The following is a 24709-nucleotide window of genomic DNA, read 5'->3' on the forward strand; positions in this document are numbered from 1 at the left end:
ACTTCTGTATAATTTGATTGGGCCTCTGAAGAAAGATTTTTAATCTCTTATTGGTGCTATACTTGAAGCCTTTTCAGCATGGCTGAATGTGCTGGAACTTAAATTTCCTCACATAACCTTTAGGGGCTCAGGGACATCTCAGTGGTATCATTATCAGAAATCAGATGAAGACTTTGTGGAGTGACTTTTCATTCACTTAGCTTTCTGTTTATATTCAGACCATAAACTTCTCAGAGTTAAAACATAAATCAGAATAATAAAGAAGATAGGATAATGAGAAAAATATATGATGTACAATTGTGGTGGTTTTCCCTAGAATTATTAAACAAGTAATTCAAAATATGAAATGGGAAACAGTCACAAGAGATGACATTTTCAGCAACAAAGAAACCAAAAAAACCCCACTATAACGCATCTTAATCTAGCTTTCTTGTCAAATGAAGATTCACATTGAATTAGAATATAAATTGCAAAATTTAACAAAAAAGGATGATGGATCATTATGAGTGGAATCTTTTTTATAAAAGTAAATGAATGCTTAAAAATATTATCTTAATTTATCCTCACAATAACTTTGATATTATCTCTGTTTTACAGATGAAGAAAACAAGGCAGAAAAGGGTTAATTGATTTTGCCAGTATCTTGCAATTACTAAGTTTCTGAGATCAGAATTGAATTCTGTTCTTGGTGAATCTAGTGCTCTATATCTACTTTATTGTCTAGCTGCTTCTGTCCTATCTTTGCAAAGAGTTGAGATCACACTTCCATTTGAGAATATATATTATATTCATGTGTTTATATATACATGTGTGTATGTGCATATAATGCATACATACATTATACACACACATAAATGTTGGAGTCCCCTAATAGAAAGGCAGCAATGAAGACTGTCTGGGAGTCTGATACAGAATTCCTTTAAGAGAGCTGAGAGAATGGCCTGGGCACCAAAACTGGTGACAATTATCTTTATAACTGCTTACAAATAAAGCATCTACTTTTCTCAGGGAGTCCAGTACCAGGATCACAGTCTGCTTCTCTCTCTCTCTCTCTTTCTCTCTCTCTCTCAAAACCTCATTTATAATTCAGCTTATTTTTTATATTTCCTTGGGGCACAGGTATGATCACATAATTGATTTCATCATCACCTATGTCTTTTACTTTTGCAATCAAGAAATATTCAGTTCTTCTTTATAGCAAACATGCAATGCTCATAACACTTTCAAGTGTAGGCAGAAGCAGATTAAATTTAATTGGGAAGTATTTATTTATTTTAATTTTATTTTTCCTCAATTATGTGAAAAAACAAATAAAAAAACCTTTCACTTAAAAAAAAATTCAAGCCACCTTCTCCCATTGCCATTTCTTGCCACCTTAGAAAAGATCTATTATTTTTTTACATCCTTTAGAATTTGTTTAGGGCAGCTAGTTGGTGAAATGGAGAGAATACTGAGTCTAAAGTTAGGACTTGAGTTCAAATTTAGCATCAGACAATAGCTGGGTGACCTTGGGCAAGTCAATTAATACCATTTGCCTCAGTTTCCTCAGCTGTAAAATGAGCTGGAGAAGGAGATAACAAATCATTCCAACATCTTTAGTAAGAAAACTCCAAATGGAGTCACAAAGTCAGACATCAAAGAGTTTGTTTTGCTTAAAATTAATCCCTTCCTTTACTATTATCCCTCTATTACCTCTTCTCCCATCTTCCTTTTGTCTCCTAATTCTCTTGAGTGAGGTGTCTTTCTGTACCCAACTTTGTGTGTATATGCTCTCCTTTGACTGGATGAAAATTAAGTTTAGTTGTCAGTACCCATTCCTTTGTGTATCTTCTCTCTCTCCTTTGAGTAGTTCAGATGAGAGTTAGGTTCAATTGTTAAGTCACTTTCCCCACCCTTTCCTCTTTGTTTATACAGACTTCTACTTGCACACCCTAATTATGTGAGATAATTTCCTTTAACCTCCTTTTCCCTTCTCTTCCAGTACATACCTCTCCTCCCTTTCTGAGCATACATAATAGAACCACTCCCAGGCCTTCTGTCTATAAATTCCCTCTATGACTCCTGACAATGATAGGGTTGGGGGGGGGCAGATGTATCTTCTCCATATAATAGAATGTAAACAATTTATCCTTGTTTAGTTCCTTAGGATGTTTGCTCATGTTTACCTTGTATGTTTCTCTTAACTTCTGTTTGGACTTCAGTTTCTTTTCCTCCATAATTCTTGGAAGTTTTTATTTCATTAAGGTCCATTTCTTCCTACTATAATTATATTTAGTTTTGTTTCATGAGTTATTTTTAGTACTTTGCCATCTGAGATATTGTATTCCAAACTCCCATACCTTCAATAGTGGTAGTTCCTTAATCTTGTGTGATTCTGATTGTGGTTCCTTGGTGCTTCAATTCTTTTCTTTTTTATTGGTTACATTATTTTTTTCTTTGATGTAGAAACCTAGGCTTTTGGCTATGATGTTCCCGAGAGTTTTCCTTTTGTGACTTTTTTTAGGAGCTAACTGGTAGATACTTCTTAATTTCCATTTTGTTCTTTAGTTCTAAGATCAGGGCATTTTTAAGATTTATTAAAATACTATGTCAAGAGGTAGGTAGGTGCCACTTTGTATAGAGAGTCAAGTTATTTCACCCCAATTGCATAGTCCTTACCAATTTTCTGCTTTGGAATTGATGCTTAATATCTATTCTAAGAGAAAGGGTAAAAGTTTAAAAAAATATTATTTCAAGACTCTCCTTTTTTAATAGCATTCATATAGGTGAATGATTTAAATTCCCCCTCCCTTGATTTGTTTTTTAAATTAGTTGTTTTTGCTATGAGATAACTTATATTTTCAGCTAATTTTTTATCTTTTGACTGTATTTTAATATTTCTAGTTGTCTTATGGAATTATTAGTTTCTTTTTGGACCTTTCAACGTTTAAAGGAATTTGCTGCTTCACAAGGTTTTGTACATGTTGTGCTAAGCTGTGTGCTCTTTCCAATTCTTTTTTTCATTTGCTATCATTTCTTTTTCAGTTTTTCTCTTGAGCACTTTGGCTATGTTGTAAAAACATTTCATTCATGAAAACATTATTTAATTCTTTTAAAAGTCATCATCTCTGAGGCATTCAAGTTGAATTTGTGTTCAAGGTGTGTTTTTCTCTGAAATTCTACAAGTAGATGTTTTGGAGTTACTGTCTTCTGGGTTTGTGCATTTATGGAGGGAGGGTCTCAACTGGTCCTGTTGCTATTTTTATTGGATTAAGTAGTATTATGTTATTTCATGCTGTCAGGGACAGCTCTGGCTGGGACTCTGAAAGCTATCAGTGTTTCCAAAGTGGTTTGATCTAAGGCAGAAATATGATCATTACCTTGTTGGTCTGATCTCTTAAAGTTCCTCATCTGGATTTAGGTCTGAACAACAATTTAATGCTTCTGGACTTAGCCATTATTAGCTAGTTGGAAAGCTCTGCTGTTTCAGAATGATGAAACTCCAAGTCTCCCATTGGTCTAAGATTCCTTCTCCTAATTATTCTACTTCATATGGGAATAGAAACTAGAATGAAGACCCTGCTCTCCTCCTAGTGTCAGAGCCAATTTCTTGCTTACATTTGAACTTCCTTCTTAATATAGTGCTTGGTATATTCAGTTGCTTCCTCCCCTCCCCCCAATTCCTAGGCTCAAATACCTTCCTCACTCTGTTCTGGACTTATGACCTTGTTTTTTATAGGTCTAGGACCTCCTCTTGCCCTGGTGCACAGGTAAAGGCCTTTATGGGAAATTCTTTGAACCCCATGCTTCTGGTCAGACCTCATCTGTAGTGTCCACAGACCTGTCTGTCTTCCTATGATAATCAGGACTCAATAATTGCTTCATTGTGACTTTTTTATTGGATTTCCCCATTAGGATTCTGTTTTGTGCATTTACTAGATCTGTTCAGATGAGTTTTGCGGGAGAGTTTCTTGTATTTCTTCCTGCTTCGCCATCATTTGGGCTCTACTCTCTAAAAGTGTGACTTTTCCAGTCACATAGTCAGTATGTGGCAAAGGCAGACGCTGAAACCAAGTCTACCAGATTTCTTCCATTATGACTTGCCTTTTTTGCAAGAATTAGTTAATTTTAGTATACTCTTAAAGTAACATATAGTTTTAAAATTTTATTTTTTACAAGTTGAATTTATATATCTTTTTAAAAAATATTTCCCCATGTTTACATAATTCATTTTCTCTCCCTCCTCTCTTCCCTCCCCCCTTCCAGGTCCAATAAGCACTTCCACTGGGTTATATAATGTTATCACTTATACCTATTTCCATATTATTCATTTTTGCAATGGAGAAATCTTTTAAAACTAAACCCCCCAATAACATAACCATATAAACCAATGATAAGTCATTTGTATTTATTCTGTGTTTCTACTCCCACAGTTCTTTCTCTTAATGTAGATAGCATTCTTTCTCATAAGTCCCTTGGGATTGTCTTGTATTAGCAAATTTCATTTCATTTGTATTGTTCCACAATGTTTTACTTTCTGTGCACATTGTTCTCCTGGTTCTGCTCATTTCACTCTGCATCAGTTCCTGGAGGATCTTCCAGTTCATGTAGAAATACTCCAGTTCATTATTCCTTACAGCACAGTAGTATTCCATCACCTTCATATATCATTATTTGTTCAGCTATTCCCCAATTGATGGATATCCCCTCAATTTCCAATTTTTTGCCACCACAAAGAGCATGGCTATGAACATTTTTGTACAAAAATTTTTCATTATTATCTCTTACGGTACAAACCTAATAATGGTATTTCTGGATCAAAGGGTATATATACTTTTTATGCCGAAAGTGAGTAATATTGCTTACAATGCCAAGTAGTAATACTCATAACATTATTTATAATAAATAGCATGTATATGGCACTTTAGTTTTTTAAAGTACTGTACTATATATGTTAATTTCATATGATCCTCACAGCAATTGTTTGAGATAGATGCTATTATTATCCCCATTTTATAGATAAGGAACCTGAGGGAGATAGTAGAGGCTAAATGACTTGTGCATGGTCACATAGTTATTAAGTGTCTGAGGCAGCACTGAAATTCTTTAAGAGTAGAGGCCCTGTGTTGTGTCTTATGTAGCACAAGTGTCTTTTTTTTAAGTGGAAAATTTGATGAATGAATGATTATCAACAGGTTAAGCTATGTACTCTACACTGAGGAAAACATCACATTTTTATTTGCTTTTTAAAAAGAGATTGTAGCTCAAACAATCACTAAAGTCTTTTCAATAATTTCTTTTAAAGGTATATTTTAGAGAGAGTAAATTACTAATTTTTTTCTTAGGAATTAGAATTTCTAGGAACTAGAATTAGTGGTAACACCTTTAGGCCTAAGGATTACGTATATTTACTGGTAGAGAATTCTTTAGCAGGACTATTTGAAAATATTCTGTATTATAAAAAAGTAATTGAAACATCAATATGCTAATGATATATATTATGTAATGAGAGATGTAAAGGTCATAATCCATGTCACCTGGTGTTTTGAGTATGAAGACTTCTTTTTTTGTTTCCAAGATTATTGAGAACTTCCTCATGATGATAGGTGTTTTGTTATTATTCAGGGACTGAGAAAATGTTTACTCTGACTATAAGGACTTGCCTCTTGTGATAAATGGTATCTCCCAGGAGTTTCTAGCCATTTATCTAAAGCATATATAGTTATTGGAGCCAGATTTTTACCCCCTGACCTCTGCAAATATTTTAAAATATTTTCATCATGTAAAACCGAAGGGATGACTATATTTCATGGATTGATGAATGAATAATTTTGGAGATTGCTCTGTTTTTTTTTAGTGATTGGAGGGAAAATGATACTCCAGTTAGTTGAGGAAGAAGGATTTAGGAGGAGGATAAAACTTACGGAGTTTGTTTAAATTTCTGAAAGAAAAATGGCTTGATTTTTAAGTTAGTAACCAGAAAAATAGGAAAGTAATGTTACTACTAGTTTAGTTTCAAAGCTACTAATGAAATAATGATAATAGAATTAAAATAAAAAATATAGACATTTTTGTGTTCTGAAAACAATAAAAAGTATACATGGAAGATTCTTGTCTAGAAGCCCAAATTGAGGCCCATTTGTTGTTCAGTATTGGGGAAAAAAAGTCAGTATATTGAAAACTTACATAATCTCATAAAGGGCAATACCATCATAATCCAAGGGAAATATTGAGGCTGCATCAGTAATACATAAAATGTATCTTTTAAAAATTAAATTTTAAGAAATAATTACCTTATATTTACAAATAAAAATATTAGGTATGTTGTGAAACTTAGATTAAAAAATCTTTTAAACTGTTAGACCATTAGAATTAGTCTTTAAAATTATACAATAGCAATTTTTTCCTTCCTGGAGGAGACTTGATAATTAGTAGTTAATATTTTTATTTTTTAAATTTTACTTTGGAAATAGCACATGGAAGTCTCAAAATAGTTTTCTTATTTCATCATTAATGATGTTTAATGTTTGAATAGTTTCACTATTCATTATTACCTTTTTTTTTAACAACCTCAATTTGAACATTTGAGAAGGGAAAGGTAGTAAGTATTCATTAAGGAATATTTTGGGATTTCCATCAATTTTATATATATGTATATGTGTATATATGTAAATAAACATATGTATATGTGTATATATCTTCACACACAAGAACACATATTTTTATGTACACATATACATACACTAGCCTATGGAGAAGTAAAATTATGTAATCACAAAATTAATTTATATAATTATGAATGCACATTAATTTAGAATTTTAATTTAAAAAGGATAATCCTTTGTATGTTTATATATCATTTAAACTGAGATATTGCCTTAAATTATTTTTAAGACAAATATATTCATGAAAACATTACTTTTAGTTTCTTTATATTGTAAGGAAATTTACCTTGTGGTCTCCTGTCATCATGATTTTGGGGGGGGTTTGTATTGGTACCTAATTGATTATTTCTCCAAACTACCTTCTACCTGTATATTTTTAAAATCATGTTCATAGTATGGTGTGCTTATTTCATATTACCTTTTTTTGACCATTTATTTTTCCACCTTACTGGCAGTTTTATTAAAGCTCCAATTCTGTTAAACTAGTCAGATACTCTATACGTCACTCCCAAATGATTTACATGCCTAATTTTCAAAACTTTTTATGAATTTGCTTGGCTTTTTTTGTTATGTTGGTACACAGGATGTGCTTTTCATTGAGTAGCCTTTTTACTGTTTGACAAAATGTTTTCTTAAAAAATTTACTCTTTTAAAATGTTTCAGTGAATGCTATATTTGTATTTTTTGTTTGTTTTGGAAGATTTGGCAGACTTAGGTTATTTGGTTTTGATTTTCATTTTGTATGTAATCCTTGTGTGAGAGATACCCTCGGCAATAAGGTGGGTGGGGGGTCATGTTTCTGTTGGCTCAGATTCCTACTGAGAGACCAAGGAGAATCTGTCCATGGCGGCAAACTACAACCAACTTTCCATTTATATAGTGCTGAATTAAACTCTGAAGAGGCAAATCGCAGTCATAAATTCTGGTGGTTCAACAACATTTCTAGTGTTATTTATAAATCCTAAAGGACATTTTTGTACTTGAATCTATGCCTACTTTTTCTATGACCTTTGAGTGGCAGATGCCATTTCCTGGAATTTTACTGGGCCATTCTTTGCTTGGAGTAAAAGTCATAATATTAGCTTTTCTACCAACATCATTTGACTTATTACATGGTATACTCCCATAGCACATTGAAAACCTATTTTGCAAATCAAATTATAATAAACTTGAACTACATGCTCCTAACTCTTCAAAAATATAATTAAGTAGTGAGTTTTAAAGCTTCTCTATAAAACTGTGCTTCTAGCAGAGGAAGATGCTAAGATAAAAATAAAAGTTACAATTTACTAGAAAAATGAAAAGTACGAAAATGCGTAATATTGGAAAATTTTTATATTTTACATAAAATATCATGTTTACAAACTGTTCCCAGCAAAAAGATGACATTTTCTGAGTTGTTTGGGGGCAATAATACTTGGATTTGGGATGATTTCATAGAATATAGGATTTGAAAAGGAGATTTGAAGGCTATATAAGATTTCAACAAAAACAATTAGGGGAAAAGCATGTATTCAAGAAGAAGAAATGCTGTAAGAAATATTATAGGACTTGTTTAGGGAACATGGAGTGGGCCATTTTGGCTAGAGTTTATGTCAGGTATGAGATGAAGTTTATAGGTTACACAAGTTCTTCAAATGGTAGTCTAAGGTATTTGGACTTTCTTGGTAGATAGATAATGTGATAAATTTTTAACAGTGGAATGATTTGCTCATAGTTGTATATTATTTAGAATATAAATTCCTTGAGAGCAAGCAGTATTTAACAAATTCTTGTTTGAGAAGTGATACATTTAATCTAGTCATGGTGTGCAGTATGGATGAGGGCATATGGAGACTAGTTAGAGTCATTTTAATAGTTTAGTCAGAAAACATTTTACAGATTACAGATTACAGAGAAAAGAATAAAGGTTTAGAAATACTTATACAGACTGATGCAAAGTGAAAGCAGAACAAGAAACAGCATTAAATGACTAATGACTAAATGACTAATTCTACTCCATTTGTACTTGATGAAATCTTATCTATCCTTCAATTCTCATAGGACAGCAACCCAAAAACTGTAAACCAAAATGCCTTACAACTACAATGTTAAACTTGACACCAAGAATGAGGGAAGAAAATGCAAAACAAGGGGCCTTAATATGTAGAACATTGTATTATACAGTATCCCAAAAGTTTCAGTACTTAATTAAGACTTTTGGAATAATGCTGTATTGTCAGACTTGGGGTAGTTTTGCTAAACTCTACTTTTCGTTTAAATTCTTTGTTATAAAGTAAAGCTCTCTGGAGTTGGGAGGAAGGAGGAATATATTTAGAAATGGTGACCATATAAAAGAAAAAGATATCAATACAATTTTTAAAACACCCATTAGTCCTGGGAATAGAAAATTAAGGTTTAAATTTTAGTGGTAACTGTAGAAAGTAGGAACCAGGACTAATGGTAAATCATGGCATGATGCAACAAGAAAAATATCCCCAATCCCCATTAAAAACAAACATGACTATATTATTGAATAAGCAAAACAAAGTCTTACATTTGTCATGTCTGAAAAAAAGTTTTATTCTCTTTTTAGAGTCAGTTACCTCTATGTTACAAGGTGGGTAGTACCCTTCATTATGAGTTTTTTGTAATTTTGATTGATGAAAAGTTAGATAGATATAAATAGTAAAATGTGTCTGAACAGAAAAATGGATTATGAAATATGTTCACTTGGAAATGAAAACTAGATTGTAGAGTTGGGGGGGCAGTGACTAGTCATACCAGATTAAAGTTGTTATGTGCCTGAAACTGTGAGAGTATATGCAGAATTACACTGGGGAGGGGGAATACTATCATAAAGATAAGGGAAAGTCATGGAACAAGGAAGTCATGCAACCAGTCTGATTGTTGAAATATTTATATTTTATCTTAAAGTGTCTGAATAGTTAGAGCCTTTTTTCCCATTACAAGATGTCAGGTGCTACATTTTTTCCCCCTCCATAAATCAAGACTAAATCTTATTTTGGTGCCTCATCAATGGAACTTTTTTTGTGCGTTTCTCTATAGCCCTCACTAGGAAATAATTCTTCCCTCTTCAGTAAAAATTTTAAAACTTCTGGTAGACCAGGGAAGAGAAAATTAAGACTTAAATTTCATTAGCAACTGTGGAAATGGAAAGTAGGGATCTGGACTAATAAATATCTTGGGGATAGAGAATCTGTATAGCTTCATCAAAATAAAATAAACTTTCATGTCTCTGATGTCTTTTCTACTAATTTCATATGTCATTCTTTTATTAAAATGCTGTTTATGTTTTATTTTGTTGATTTAGATTATTCTGCAAGGCACTGGCATCCCTTTGAATTTTTGTATTGCAGCATCTAGTATAGTGTCTTCTATGCAGTTGTTGTGAAGTATTTTCCTGAATTATTTCCTGAGTTTTCCCCTATGCCAGGGACCAGATCATGTACATTATCACCATGTGATGTGATTGGTTCAGACAATAAATTTTCTGCATCTAGTGAAGGGACTTGAGTAATGAATATGGGCAAAATAGGACCTGAAATGGTCTTTTAAAAATGGGTAGGATTTTGATTAGAAGAAAGGCCTTTTTTTGCAAGGAAAAAAAATAGAAGATAAATGGATGCCTATCTGAGGCATGGTAAATAAGAAAGTAATGAAATACTATTGTTTTCTAAGAAATGAATAAATAAATTTCAAACAGACATGAAGTACCTTAAATGAATTGAGACCGTGAAAGTAAACAGAACCAGAACACTTTATACTGTTGCATCAATATTATAAAAATCAATAATTATGAAGCTTTTATAAACTGTTATAAAAGAGTAAATGAGTAGTGCTGTATTTAATTTGTACAATTGTTCAAAAATTTATTCCAACACTGTAAAGACAAAGAACTTAGAAATATCAGAGTTATGATTAATGCAGTTATTCTCCATGATTTTGAAGGATTGATGTTATATAAAACACATTATCTGTTGACTGAGAAGTGATAGATTTAGGGTGCCTAATGGCATTATATCACCTTAAAAAAATTCATTTGATTTTTCCATCCCAGCTTGCTAATGTCCTAATGTTTTCCTTTTTGTGGCTAATCTCTTTAGAAAACTAACTGCAATAAATGGCTCACTTTCTTTTCCTTTCATTCTCTTCTAAACTGTCTGTAGTTTGACTTCTGGTATCATCATTTAACTGAAAACTGCTCTCTCCAAAGTTTCCAATAATCTCTTAATTGTTCTCTCCAAGGTTACCAGCAATTATTAATTGCCAAATCTGATGAATTTTTTTCTCAGTCCTCATACTTCTCAACCTATCTGTTGCATTTAACACTGTTGCCTGCCTTCTTGTGAATACTCTCTCTTTTCTGGGGTTTTTGTGATATGGCTTGCTTTGAGTGGCAGGCTGCTCTGAGCTATCCTGTGTCCTGCCTTGGCTTTTGAGTATTACACAGTTTTTAACTCTTTTTTGGAGATGCTGGCAGCTAGATTTTCTAGCAATTAGATAATTGGAACTAGAAAGACCTGAATTAAAATCCTGCTTCAGATACTTACTAGCCTTGTTACCTGGATAAGTCTTATCACCTCTCTCAGCCTCAGTTTTTTCATCTGTAAAGTTATAGTAACAATAACAACAGCCCTATTATGAGGATCAAATGAGATAACATGTAAAGTGCTTGGCAAATCTTAAAGAACTATATAAAAGCCAGGACTAATTTTTAACCATTCATTTTATTTTATTGATCTCATTTTATTCATTCACTTATTCTCCACTCCTCTCCCTTCATCCCCATATTTAATAAGGTGGCAAATCTTTCTTCGTTTACACCATTTTTCATAGTTGACCCCTTCTCTCTGTTTATAGCATCCACCTTAAGCTAGACCCATATTACCTGTCACATTACCTAGATTACTGTGTTTGCTTCCCAATTGTTCCTGACTCATCATTCCTGACTCCAGTCTATCATCAACACTGAGCAAAATTGGTTTTCCTTAAGTTTAGATATGGCCATGTTCCTCCCTTACTTGATAAATTCCATCGATTCCCTGTTGCATCTAGAATGAAAAATAGACACTTTGTTTATGAAACCTTTTATAAACTTACTCCATTTTATCTGTCTAATGTCATTGGACAATATCTCATCTTCTGCACTCTGAAGCAAAACTGGCCTTCCTCTGCCCTCACATATCACACACCATCCCTTATCTCTGTGCCTTTGCACTGGACAACCCCCATTCCTGGAAAGTATTTCTTTCTCATCCCTGTTTTTGAGAAAGAGCTCAAAAAGTATCTTCTATATAAAATCTTTCTTAAACTCTACCCTTCTCATTAGTGTTCTTCCTCATGTATTACCTTTTAATTACCTATTTTTTATTTATTCTTTTTGTAGTTATTCTATACAATATATACCTGACAGACTGATAGTTTCAGAAAAGGTGTTGATCTGCATTGGTAAAGGGAATTTCCTCATCTGGGAGTTCTTTGTATCATGAAAATCACAAGACCAATGCATATCTTTTTTCTATGTTTGTGTGTGTTTTACATGCACATGCACCTATATGCATGCATGTATATATGTATTACAGAGGTATGCACATGCCTATCACTGTGTTTTGTATTTCATATGTGTCTATGCTTATATGCATGAATTTGCATATGTGCATGTACACACCTACATACATACACACATATTTTTTCTTTCCTAGTAGAATGTAAGCTTCTGGCAGGTGGGGCTTAAATTTTTGTCTCCAATGCTCAGCACATGGTTGCTTCATAAATATTGGGATGCTTAACTCTTTAGAGCTGAAGGGAACCACAGAGGCTGTTACTTCTAGCTCCTTCATTTTACAGAGGAGAAAACGGAAACGTAGGGAGCTGAAGTGACTTTCTGAAGTCTGATAGGTTATAAGTATCACAGCTGGAATTTGAACCCAGGTTTTCTGACTTCAGAGCCAGTGTACTTTTCTCCTGTACTTACTAGTTGATTGATTGATTGATGATCTCTGAGGTCCCTAACAGCTCTCAATTTGTGATATCCATTAGTAAGTTGAAGACTACACATATTGATATGGATAGCTTTACATAGCAACTATTTTATTGAAATAAAATATTTTTCTATGCAAGTTTTTGACCTTATGTGGTTGTTTTTTCTTCTTGGAATATTATTTTACCTTTATCAGTTTTACTTCATTAGTTGCTCTAGTTTGACCAAAGAAATGAGTGGAAAAAATTTTTAAGCATTTATTTTATGATGGGCACTGCTCTAAGCACCACCTATATAAATATAATAAAGCAAAACAACCTTTCTGTTCTAAGACTTCACATTCCATTAAATGAAGATGATATATAAAGGCAGCTAGAAGAAACAAGGTAGCATAGTTTGGAAATGTCTGGGAAGTGATGTAGTGACCTTGTTTTGATTAAGATAAGGAGAATGGTCACATATCAGAGCCCAGGGTCTCAGAGGCACAATCTATATGGGAATAGGATGAGAAAGCTGGCCAGGGTATAGGTAGCATGTTTTGGAAATGGGCAGAAATTGGCATTATCTACTCTAACCAGCAGTCTTTCCTTTGGTTTTATCCTCTCTTGGAAGTTTAAGGTTGAGATGTATCTTTGATTTAGGAGAGGAACCTTGTTACCACTCTGTGAAGTCTTTCTCTTCTTGTAGATGGAGGGATAAAGGCAAAGATAGGCAGAGAATGCCACAGTAACAAGGGGTGATGGTAACTCTGAGGGCCTTTGTTAATGTCAGGGGTCTAATAATAACACTGATATAGCATTTTAGAATTTACAGAGTTGGCTTAAAACAGTTTTGGGAAATAGATGCTGTAGTTATTATCTCTACTTTACAAATGAGGAAACTGAGGTTTTCATTACATTAAATAACTTATCAAGGTAACAGAACTAGAACTAGAGTTGTAATTGAAACATTTCCAAATATGCCATATTATGTTTTTGGGAAGTAACCTGTAGACACTTCTGAAGGATTCAAATTAGATCAGCAGAACAGAAAAAACAAAAAAATTGTAATAAAAGATTATAATAACCTCACATTTGACAAAAGAATAGATCCAAGTTTTTGGGATAAGTATCCACTTTTTGGCAAAAATTCCCGAGGTAGTTGAAAAGTAGTTTAACAGAAACTGGGTGTAGAACAATATCTTACACTATTCACAAAGATATCATAAGCAAATTGGAAGAATAGGGAACTATTACCTATCAGATTTATGGATGAGAGGAGAATTTGTAAGTAAATAAGAGATGGAGAGCAGTTTGAGATATAAAATGGATAATTTTGATTACATTAAATTAAAAAGTTTCTATACAAGTAAAACTAATATAACTGAGATTAGAAGGAAAGCAGAAAATGAGAGAAAAAATTTATAGACAGTTTTTCAGATAGAGATCTCATATCTAAAATATATAGAGGACTTTGTTAAATTTATAAGAATAAGAGCCATCCCTCAATTGATAAATGGGCAAAAGATGCCAACAGACAGTTTTTGGACAAAGGAATCAATATAGTATTTAAAAAATGTTTTAAATCACTACTGATTAGAAAAATGCAAACTAAAACAATTCTGAGATCTCATCTCACACCTATTAGATTGACTAAAATTATAAAAGAGCAAAATGATAAATGTTGGAAGGGATGTGGAAAAATGTAAACACTAATACACTGTTAGTGAAACTTTGAATTGACCCAACCATTTTGGAGAGCAATTTGGAATTATGCCAAGAGAGTTATAAAACTGTGTATAACCTATTGCTGGGTCTGTTTCCCAGTGAGATCAGGGGAAAGGGGAAAAACCTACATATTCCAAGATATTTATAGCAGCTTTCTTTGTGGTGACAAAGAGCTAGAAATTGAGGGAATGCTCATCAACTGGGGAATGGCTGAACAAATTGTGGTATATGATTGTAATAGAAGACTACTTCACCATAAGAAATGATGAGCAGATTAATTTTTTAAAAACCCCAACAAGTTGGAAAGACCTATATGAAGTAATAAAGAGTGAAATGAGTAGAACCAAGGTATATACATCTATAAAATAAATATCTGAAGAATAACCTGTGAATGTCCACTTTCAGAGAATGAACTGAAAAATAGAAACATGAACAACACAATCTATATATAAATATCTTTCTGTTGGGTGATACTTTCTGTGCTGTGGAGAGGGTAGGGAGGGTCCCAGATACCTGGGAATAAATTATATTAATTTTTAAAGGAAAAAAATTTCTCTAAGCAATGTATTTTGCCTTATTTGTAATGTACTTTTTTTTTGCTACAGGAAATTACGGATATATCTTGTAAAAAATGGAAGATGGAAAGCCCGTTTGGGCTCCACATCCTACGGAAGGATTTCAGATGGGCAATATTGTGGATATTGGTCCAGACAGCTTAACAATTGAACCTTTAAACCAGAAAGGAAAGGTAAGCATCTAAAAGTTGACCAGAGGATGATGGGCTTTCCTTAGATAGCTAAGAGTTTTTGATTTCTGCAAAGCTTTCCTTTAACTGAAATAGATGCATTTCAGAAAAGTGTCTTGGGAAGTAAATTTTAGTTAAGTGAATTTATTTTTCCATTTTCTATTAGGAAATAAGAGATGTATTTTCTGAGAATAATTAGAGCTTCCTGAACCACATTAATAGGTATAGAAAACTTTAAAAACATATTCTTAAGGAAAACAGTAATTTTAAGATGCTGCGATGATTAATATGAGCTTTGAGAATATCAATTTATTAAAATATACCCAAGACATTCTGTGAAAATACTGTTCAGTATCATTATAATTTTATACCAGAATATTCTTTTCCCTTTGTGTTTTATTATTACTTGAACTTAATGACATGTAATTCTTCTAGATTCCTCAAGTTTTAAAATTGCTTTTACTTGGAATGAATTTATGATTTTGTTATCCATTTTCTTTTAATGGTAATTTTTTATTAATTGAGGATACTATTATTTAACTCTACTTTTTGATATAATTTAAAATTTACTTTTAATTAAAGAATAAAATACCAATAGTTTTATGTCTATAGCATATCTGTTCATTTAATCTTTAGAGGACATTTTGGCTTTAGACAGTATTATAAATAAAGAGTTAGAAAAAGGGAGAGACTGGGAGTTGAAAATTACAGATAAGGTTTTATTATAAATAGATATCTTTGGTTATTTTCTTTGTGATAGAACTTCTAAATTTTTAGCTTATTGAAAAATAAATAAAAAATAGTCAAAAATAGTTGTTTGGGAATAAAGTCTTTGTTTCCTTAGTTCTACTTAGTTTAGAATTTGTAATTGTATGTTGAATTATTTATAGCTTACTAACACATAATTAATACAGTGTCATATGATTGCCTTCCTTTTGGGAACCTAAGAAAAACAAGATGTATGTCTCACGAGGGCATATTCCCATGGAGAAAAATACTCTGTAACTGTAAACAACCTAGAAAATTCAATGCACCTTCTTCAGATGCCCCAAGTTAAAAGATGCCAATTTTATGAAATCAGAATCAAGAAAGGGTAGAAGTTTTAAAAACATAGTTTTTCCTCTAAGAGTCTGGAAAGAACTTTATATGTTTTCCTGTTCAACCTTTTATTTTACTGATGAAGAAATTGAGGCCCAGAAAACTTGCATATAATGTTCCACAGGTAGCAGAGAAAGATTCACATCTACTTTCCTTAACTCCAGGTTTAGTATTCTTTATACTGTACCATGAGGGAACTATCCACAGAGAGAAGGAGGTCTTTAAAAAATTTAAATTAAAGGAGAAAATTAAGTTCATGCATGCAGTTTTCAATTTTTTTCTACATGAAGATGTAGAAAATCTTCTCATAGCATTGATGTTTGTGTAAAAGACAATGCTTCTTGCTCCTGGATTTTACTTTATTTTTGGTTCACATTTGCAACTTAATGAATATAAGAGATTTTTTTTTGTGTGTGTGTGTGGAAATTCCCTTGATTCCTCCATCAGTCAATCAGCATTTACTAAACACCTACTCAGTGTGAGACAGACATTGGAGATACAATGTGAAAAATAAAATAGTTTTTGACTCCAACAGTTTATATTCTATTTGATATACATTATATCTCACATTTCTTTTCTGTATGAAGTAAAGGTAGATATCTCATTTTAGAAAAGAAAACTATATCCCATAAAAAAGAAAACCAAATTTTAGAAAGATTAAGTGACATATAGAGTAAGTGGTGGAACTGGAACATAATCTTTATTTTTACACTTTCAGGTCTCACATTCTTTTCACTATAACATGCTACTTTTCTTTATAAGTTGACATTTATAAAAGAAAACAAAACTAAATTTATATTTTCTTATTATATTAAAATTAGAGCATTAAATCAAAAGTTTAATTAAAGCTTTAAAAAAAACAAATGGACATTGTTTCTCAAAAACATTTGTTCCATAAGTCAAATTATTACATCTCTAAATTTGTAACTATGACCATAAATACAAAAATTCCCTATTAAACATAGAGAAACCTTACTCCCTAGGCCTACAGTTTCCTCACATATGTTTAGACAAATATATGTGTGTCTGTGTTTAAATTATTCATTGTACTGAAATGGAAAACTAATATGAATAATTGAAATCCACCAATAATTCTGAGACTTCAAGCAGTTTATCTTTTAAGTACAAGCCTTTTATTTGTACTCTAACAAGTGACAAAATTGATTGACTCTACTTTTAATTTACCTTTTATATGTTTATGAGACAGAATGCTATTATGGATAAAAAGTTGGCCTTAGAGCCTGGAAGACCTGGGTTTAAATCCCATGCCTGACAATATCAGCTGTGTTAACCTGGGCAAGTTACTTCCTTGCTTCAGGCAACTCATTGAAACCAGAAGTGGCAAAGAAAGTGATAGTTTGCATTAATGGAAAGAATTTCCTTACTTGGAGCTCCTGGTATCAGTGAAATTCAGGTTTACTCTCCATTCCTATCTATTTTTCTAATTAAAGTCCTAATTCTCTACATATAGATGGGCAGAAAAATAAATGAGATATGCAAAAGACTTAATTTAATCATTTATAGACTAGATAGGAGGTTTTTCAATTACTGGAAAATATGGTTATAGCATGATTTTGTTCTTTATTTGCATTAGGTAGAATTATACCCTTCTGGCTATGGAAAAGAGAACTGCTTTCTGAGCCTTCCAGCCTCTGTGTTATATCTTCATGATTTCTACCAATATGCTCCTCACTGGACAGTTGTTAAAATAATATTTTGGGGCAGCTAGATGGTTAAGTGGATAGAGAACCAGCCCTAGAAATGGGAGAGCCTGAGTTCATATGTGACTTCAGACACTTCCTAGCTGTGTGACCCTTGGCAAGTTACTTAACCTCCATTACCTAGCCCTTGCTGTTCTTCTGCCTTGGAACCAATATTTAGTATTGATTCAAAGATAGAAGACAAGGGTTAATTTTTTAAAAAATGCTATTATATACTTAATTCAGTCCTTAGTGAGTATATGACATCTGATTTGAGAGATCGCTCTCTGTATAAAAGGACTGTTCAAGATTCACCTCTTTCTTTCTACTACTGCGTGTTTTCTTTCATTTCTTTAGTTTTTACTCTCTTCTAGGTCCTGGGGACCTAATCAGTACCCTGCCTTTCTACTCCATTCATTTTCTTTATGAACTGCAATATTTACTTTGTGCTAGTGCTTAGGTAATTGTTGATTTTTTTAGGAGAGAAAATGGAAAAATCTTGTCCTAGTGCTACAAAAATCTCCTACTATCAGAGCCTTGCTGCTAATATAGTGTAGTATTGTGGGAAAAAAAAAACCACTAACATGGGTTCTGGAACTTCTTTTTACCACTGCCTTGCTGTGTGACCTTGAGTAAGCCCATTTTGGTTCTTAGTGTCTTCATTTTGTAGAATCATAGATTTGTTTCATAGTAATCATAGATTTAGGAAGAGTATGATAATCTCATCTGATTAACCTCTCAATATAGCCAGAATAATATAGTTTAAGTGAATTGCCCATAGTCACTCAGGTGAAAAATTGTGGAACCAAGATTGTTACTCCACATTTTTTTCAAACAAATATAATATTGGGCTTAGTGTAAGTTATCTTAATTTTTTTTCAGCCGAACTTGATAGGATATAAAATTTACCTGCCATTAAAAAAAATAACATCAAAACCAATCACAGTGAATTACTTAATTTCTTGCCTTAGTTCAATTGTAATGCAAGCAAACCAGAAAAATGATCTTTTACTAAAATTCATGTTATGCTGTAAGTTATTAAGACTTCAGATTTCGTCTTTATGTCAATATTTTTGTATAAAGAGCCACAACTATAAATATATATGAATCATTGATATTCTTTATAAAATTGCAAAGTTATGTAAAACTTAAGCTAAACTCACCAAATATTTATTAAGTGCCTATTATGTGCAAGAGCCCATTCTTATTATTGTTGGGGCAATATTTGCCAATAGAGGCAGCAACTCTGATCGTACTGGAGAAGAATTATTGTAAATGGTTTCTCTATTTCTGTTCAATTCAATATATATAAAAAAACCCTTACCTTTCATCAGTTCCAGGGAAAAAGAATGGTAAGGAGGTTAAGTGTCTTGTTTAAGGTCACACAGCTAGGAAGTTTCTGAAGTCAGATTTGAAACTAGGACTTTTTATGTGTTTAGGCCTGGCTCTCTATCCACTGAGCCACCCAGTATACCCTTAACTATACTCACTTAGTATACTTTTAAAAAAATTTAGAATATTTTTCCATGGTTATATGATTCAGATTTCCTCCCTCTTCCCTTTCTTCTCCTGGAGTTAACAGGCAATTCCACTGGGTTATACATGTATCATTGTTCAAAACCTATTTCTATATTATTCATATGTGCAATAGAGTGAACTTTTAATATTAAAACCTTAATCATATCTCCACTGACCCTCATGAACAATCATATGTTTTTCTTCTGTAGTTCTGTTCCCACTGTTCTTTCTCTTGATGTGGATAGTGTTCTTTCTCATAAGTTCCTCTGGATTGTCCTGAGTCATTCCATTGCTGCTAGTAGAGAAGTCTATTACATTCGATTGTGCCACAGTCTTGTGTATAATGTTCTCCTGGTTTTGCTCCTCTCACTCTGCATCACTTCCTAGAGGTTGTTCCAGTCTCCATGGAATTCCTCCACTTAATTATTCCTTTGAGCACAATAGTATTCCATCACCAACATATACCACAATTTGTTCAGCCATTCCCTAATTGAAGGGCATCCCCTCATTTTCCAATTTTTTCCACCACAAATAGCACAGCTATGAATATTCTTGTACCAGTGTTTTTTCTTATTATCTCTTGGGGGTACAAACCCAGCAGTGCTATGACTGTATCAATGGGCAGGCATTCTTTGCACACAATTCCAAATTGCCCTCCAGAATGGTTGGATTAATTCACAACTCCACCAGCAGTGTATTAGTGTCCCAATTTTTCAACATCCCTTCAGTATACCTTTAAAAATGCTTATGATCTGTGAAGTACTGTGTTAGTGAAAAAACGAAGGTGAAATACTATACAAATACTGTCAAGGAAACCATAGTTTACCAGGGAAATAAGATCGACATGGCCAAATCCCTAAAATATAAGGTAAAACAAAGGAGAGAATTAAATACCAGATTTCTCTCTGGTGGGAATTTGGGAAAACTTTATAGAGGAATTGGCATAAAATTTGGCCTGTGAAGAAAAGGATCTGGATTTTTAGTCTGCACAGAACATCAATAAAGATTAATTTAACTATTGGTACTCTAAAGGTGAGATTATTGGGCAATGATCAGCCAATGATCATATTGGAGGAACTGAATTATATGAATTTTAATATTCTTAATCAGACTGGAAGACAAAAGAAAGCTTCAACTACAGAATGGGGAATGACTTTCAGTTTCTTCTAGGAGAAGCAAATAAAAAATTTAATTGAGTTGGCTTTAGTTATTTAGGGCATAAAAAACATGATTTCATGAGATAGTTGCTCATCTCCAATTGCAGTACTTATGATGAGCATTTTCCAAAAGATTGCTATGGCAGTTTATGTGCCAATATTTGTTGAAGAATATGAGGATAAATAGGTAGGTAAATAAAGAGGAACTTTACAAATAATTTGAAGAGGCTATCAAAATGTAATTAACATGTAATAATCAGCAGTGACTTCATATCTTCATGAGAAGATAAGTATGAAAAATATATTGAGAACTAATGTTCAAAAGCAAGAATTGAAAGAAGCCTAATGGTAATGTTTGTTGATTGCACAGAGTAGCCTTATTCCTATCCATCATTCTTGAGTATTTTCTTTGAGAAAAAAGTGAGGATATCCTGGATGAGGCACACACTAAATAATGTAAAAAAAAAAAAAGAAAATTTATTTTGTTTTGAAAGGAAATATCGTGGGAATCATTTCCATATCATTCAGACTTTTGAATTGTTACAGTCAAATGAGAAGTAGTATAGTATAATTATTGCTGGTTCTGGAGTCAGAGGACTGTTGTTAAAATTCTAGCTTTCTCAGATACTACTTATATCATCTTGGGCAAGTCATATAGCTTCTCTAGGTCTCATTTTTATCATTAGTTAAATGACTGGGTTGCACTTATCCTCTTTAGGTCCTTCTAGTGATTTAACTATGATCCTGTCATACTATGATAGAAAAAATAATAAAATAAGAATTACAGAATAGAATTGAAACTCTTCCCAATATTACCTATGAAAAGAAGCTGTTAAAAAAAGAAGCTGTTGATGTTAAACAATGGGTTAAAACAACAGATATTAACACAGACTATCATCTTTTCTTAAGTAAATATGACTAATATAAATCATTTGCTATGATGAGATGACTTTTAAAAACCTAGGAAATACTTCAGCCAGTAAGCATTTAAATTTTTTTATTACTATCTTTTGTTTCTTATACCATAATAGTTATCTAAGTATTAATATTTCTCTTCTTCCCTTTCCTAGAAAGTTATCCCATATACAAGTTTTTTTTTTTGAGATAGGAAAAAGTCATTACCTATTTTGACAGCTTTACAAAACATTACAACTACATTGAAAAAGCTTGAACATATGTGCAATATATAACATTGACTTCCTACTTCCATGAATGTTGGGGATATGTTATCCTCAGATATTTTTTCATTTAAGTCCTCTTTGATCTTAATAGTTTTGCTAAATTTATTTTGAATTTTTTTGGTAAGGAGTTCTTTCCATTTACATTGTTTTAGTTACTGTATGTTTTCTTGGCTCTGCTACTTTACTTTGCACCAGTTTATAGATTTTTTCCATACTTCTTAGTATTGATCACACACATTATTTCTTATAGTATGGTGATACTGTACATTCATGTACCACAATTCCCCAATTGATTGGCATCTACTTTGTTTCTAATTCTTAGCTATCACAAAAAAGTGCTGCTATAATTATTTTGGTATTTATGGTGACTTCTTGTCTATGGCTTCCTCAAGGGGATGAGCCCAGTAAGGTAGTCTATGGTTCAAAGGGCATGGACAATGTAATCACTTTGTTTGCATACTACCAAATTTCTTTTCAAAATTTACCATATCACAGCTACAATAACAATTAATTAGTATGCCTGTCATTCCATACCCTCTTCAACATTGAGTATTGCCATTTTTGCCAATTTGAAGGGGAAACTTTGGGATTATTTTGTTTTTATTTCCTTTGTTAGTAATGATGTGTGCATTTGTTCCTATGTTTATGAATATTTTGGAATTCTTCCAAGAACTATTTGTTCATATCCTTTGACCACTTTATTGGATAATGGATATCAATAAATATTTGATCTCTGTCAAATCCAGAGGGATGGTAGCCAAGGGCAGTACTGGTTTAAAACAGAAAGACATTTTTAAGATCTTAAGAGAGGATAATGATGAAAAAATATGAGAAATATCACCTCATAAGATGGCAAGATGCAGTTGAAGTAAAGACAAACTTATGGAAAGCTTGACAAGAGAGACAACTAAATAAAATTATCCTGAGGGCATTTAAGGGTGAAACTGAATGGACAATAACACACAAAAAAGGGAAAGGAGATACATACATATGTATGTATGTATATATATGTTACAAATTCTCTTTATTCAGAATAATAATAGAACTATCATATTTGGACTATTAATATCATAGTTTCTAATATTCTGCACAAATAACTAAGAAATCATACTAAAGAGAGCAGAGTTGTAAAGGAGCTATTACAGTGAAAGTCATGTTCAGAGACCCATGCTGGTTTTTAGGGCAAAGGAATTCATTTTCAAGATATTTAAAAGAGAAAAATATCGAGTGCTTGTGAAAAATCATTATTACTACAAAAAAAGCAACTCAGAAAATAAATTTAAAAAATTATCAAGTGCCTGTTATGCAACATGACATTATGCTAAATCCTGGAGATAGAGGCAGTATACACAGTCCCTGCCCACAAAGTGCTCATGATCTAATGGGGGAAACAAATATATAGACACAAATTCTATAAGAATAAGTAGGAAATAATTAGCAGAGAAAGGTGCTGGTATTAAGAGGAATTGTGAATTGGAGGAAGGTAGAGGGAAAATGGAAAAGGTGAAGGAACCTGGAGGACAAAAGGTTGAGTAGAAGATAGAACCCATGGTGAGGGCATGCTGAGGTGAATAAGACTCAGAGTATGAAAATGGAGAGGTGGCTGCAGGAAAGAATTTATGTTTAGACATGGTATATCTGAATTGGGCTTGGTAGATGTAGACTAGGTAGTTAAGATAAGCTGAAAACATAGTGATAGGTGGAGGATGAATATTAAGTAGACAGAAACAGTTAATACGAACACTTGTAAGATTATAACTTTGTTATAATGAATATTTACATAGCATAATGGAATGTTTTATCTAGATTTTGTTTAGATTAGTATTGGGAATTCAGAAAAACAATAAATATTTATTTTATCAGCACACTCAGTACTAACCTTTAGCCAAATTATGAGCTAAAAAGGCATTTGAAGGATGACATGAAAACTTAAATACCATTTATAATATTGTTTCTATTAGAATATTGGGGTTTGGGAGAATTTTTGTGTTGGGGACTATCTGCATAAAAATAAATCTAAGAACATGGAATTTCACAGTATAAACTCTTAGAAAAGATAAAACCCTTTGATGGTGTCATACAAATGTATATAGACCCTTACACATTATTCACGTAACATAAAATGGTTAACTGAGTTCACTGGATTTTCCTTGACCCCGGAATACTTGAAAACAAAAGTGGTAGTGTTTTTTGAAAAGCAAAAATTTGAATGTAGCATTTAAGATTATCCTAGATAAAATGTAACTTTTTCAGGATCTGTCATTTGAAACCAAATGTTCTTCATCATATGATAGCTTTATTTCAAAATGGTAAGTGTAACATTTAAGTGTTATAGCAATTCATTCTGACCATGAACTATGTAATACTTTGTGGTACAAATACTTTGGAACAAAATTTATCTACACTCATAAATGTTTGAACAAGAGTGTTTGTGTTTTTAAACTACAGAATAACATTTTAAAGTTTGATATTAATATACCTATTTAGTCCCTTTTTGCTCTACTCCCCACTTTATTTTCAAAATAAGATAGTTTCTGAATGTATAATGAAACATTTATATTTTCTGCATTTTGTTATATTGTGTGATGAATTATTAAATAAATTGCTGACGTAACTTTTTCCTTAATAAAGCACATCTTTATTTTCCCTTTGCATGTTACACTGGATATTTGGTTACTTCTCTTCCATTATAGTGATGGTATTTAATAATGATATATTTGAATATTTTAATTTCTTTGGTCAGTTTGTTCAGCAAAAAATTTGTGTCAGGCAAAACAATATGTTAATGAAAGATAACGGCAGTATCTTTTACTCATGTAGTTCAAAATTTAATTTCTTTTGGCAGACATTTTTGGCTCTTATAAACCAAGTTTTTCCTGCGGAAGAGGATAGTAAAAAGGATGTGGAAGATAACTGTAAGTAAAAAGAAAAAAAATACAACAAAATAAATTAAGGCAGTAGATGTTGAAAAAGAAAG

General features: G+C 32.3%; 1 protein-coding gene across 4 annotated transcripts in view; it reads left to right on the plus strand.

Annotated features, from left to right (window-relative positions):
• The window catches only part of MYO6 (myosin VI), a 191479-nt gene that overhangs the window by 56427 nt on the left and 110343 nt on the right, over window positions 1-24709 (plus strand). For 3 of the 4 annotated variants that reach the window (XM_007484224.3, XM_001365803.5, XM_007484226.3), the window contains exons 2-3: window positions 14939-15081; window positions 24578-24647. In XM_007484224.3, the coding sequence (XP_007484286.1) occupies window positions 14965-15081; window positions 24578-24647 (187 nt within the window). In that variant the 5' untranslated portion in view covers window positions 14939-14964. Of the gene's footprint in view, window positions 1-14938; window positions 15082-24370; window positions 24431-24577; window positions 24648-24709 lie in introns of those variants that run through there. The other variant, XM_016431160.2, reaches the window with a different exon arrangement.

The sequence above is a fragment of the Monodelphis domestica genome, chromosome 2 (assembly GCF_027887165.1).
Source record: "Monodelphis domestica isolate mMonDom1 chromosome 2, mMonDom1.pri, whole genome shotgun sequence".
In the NCBI taxonomy this organism is placed as follows: Eukaryota; Metazoa; Chordata; class Mammalia; order Didelphimorphia; family Didelphidae; genus Monodelphis; species Monodelphis domestica.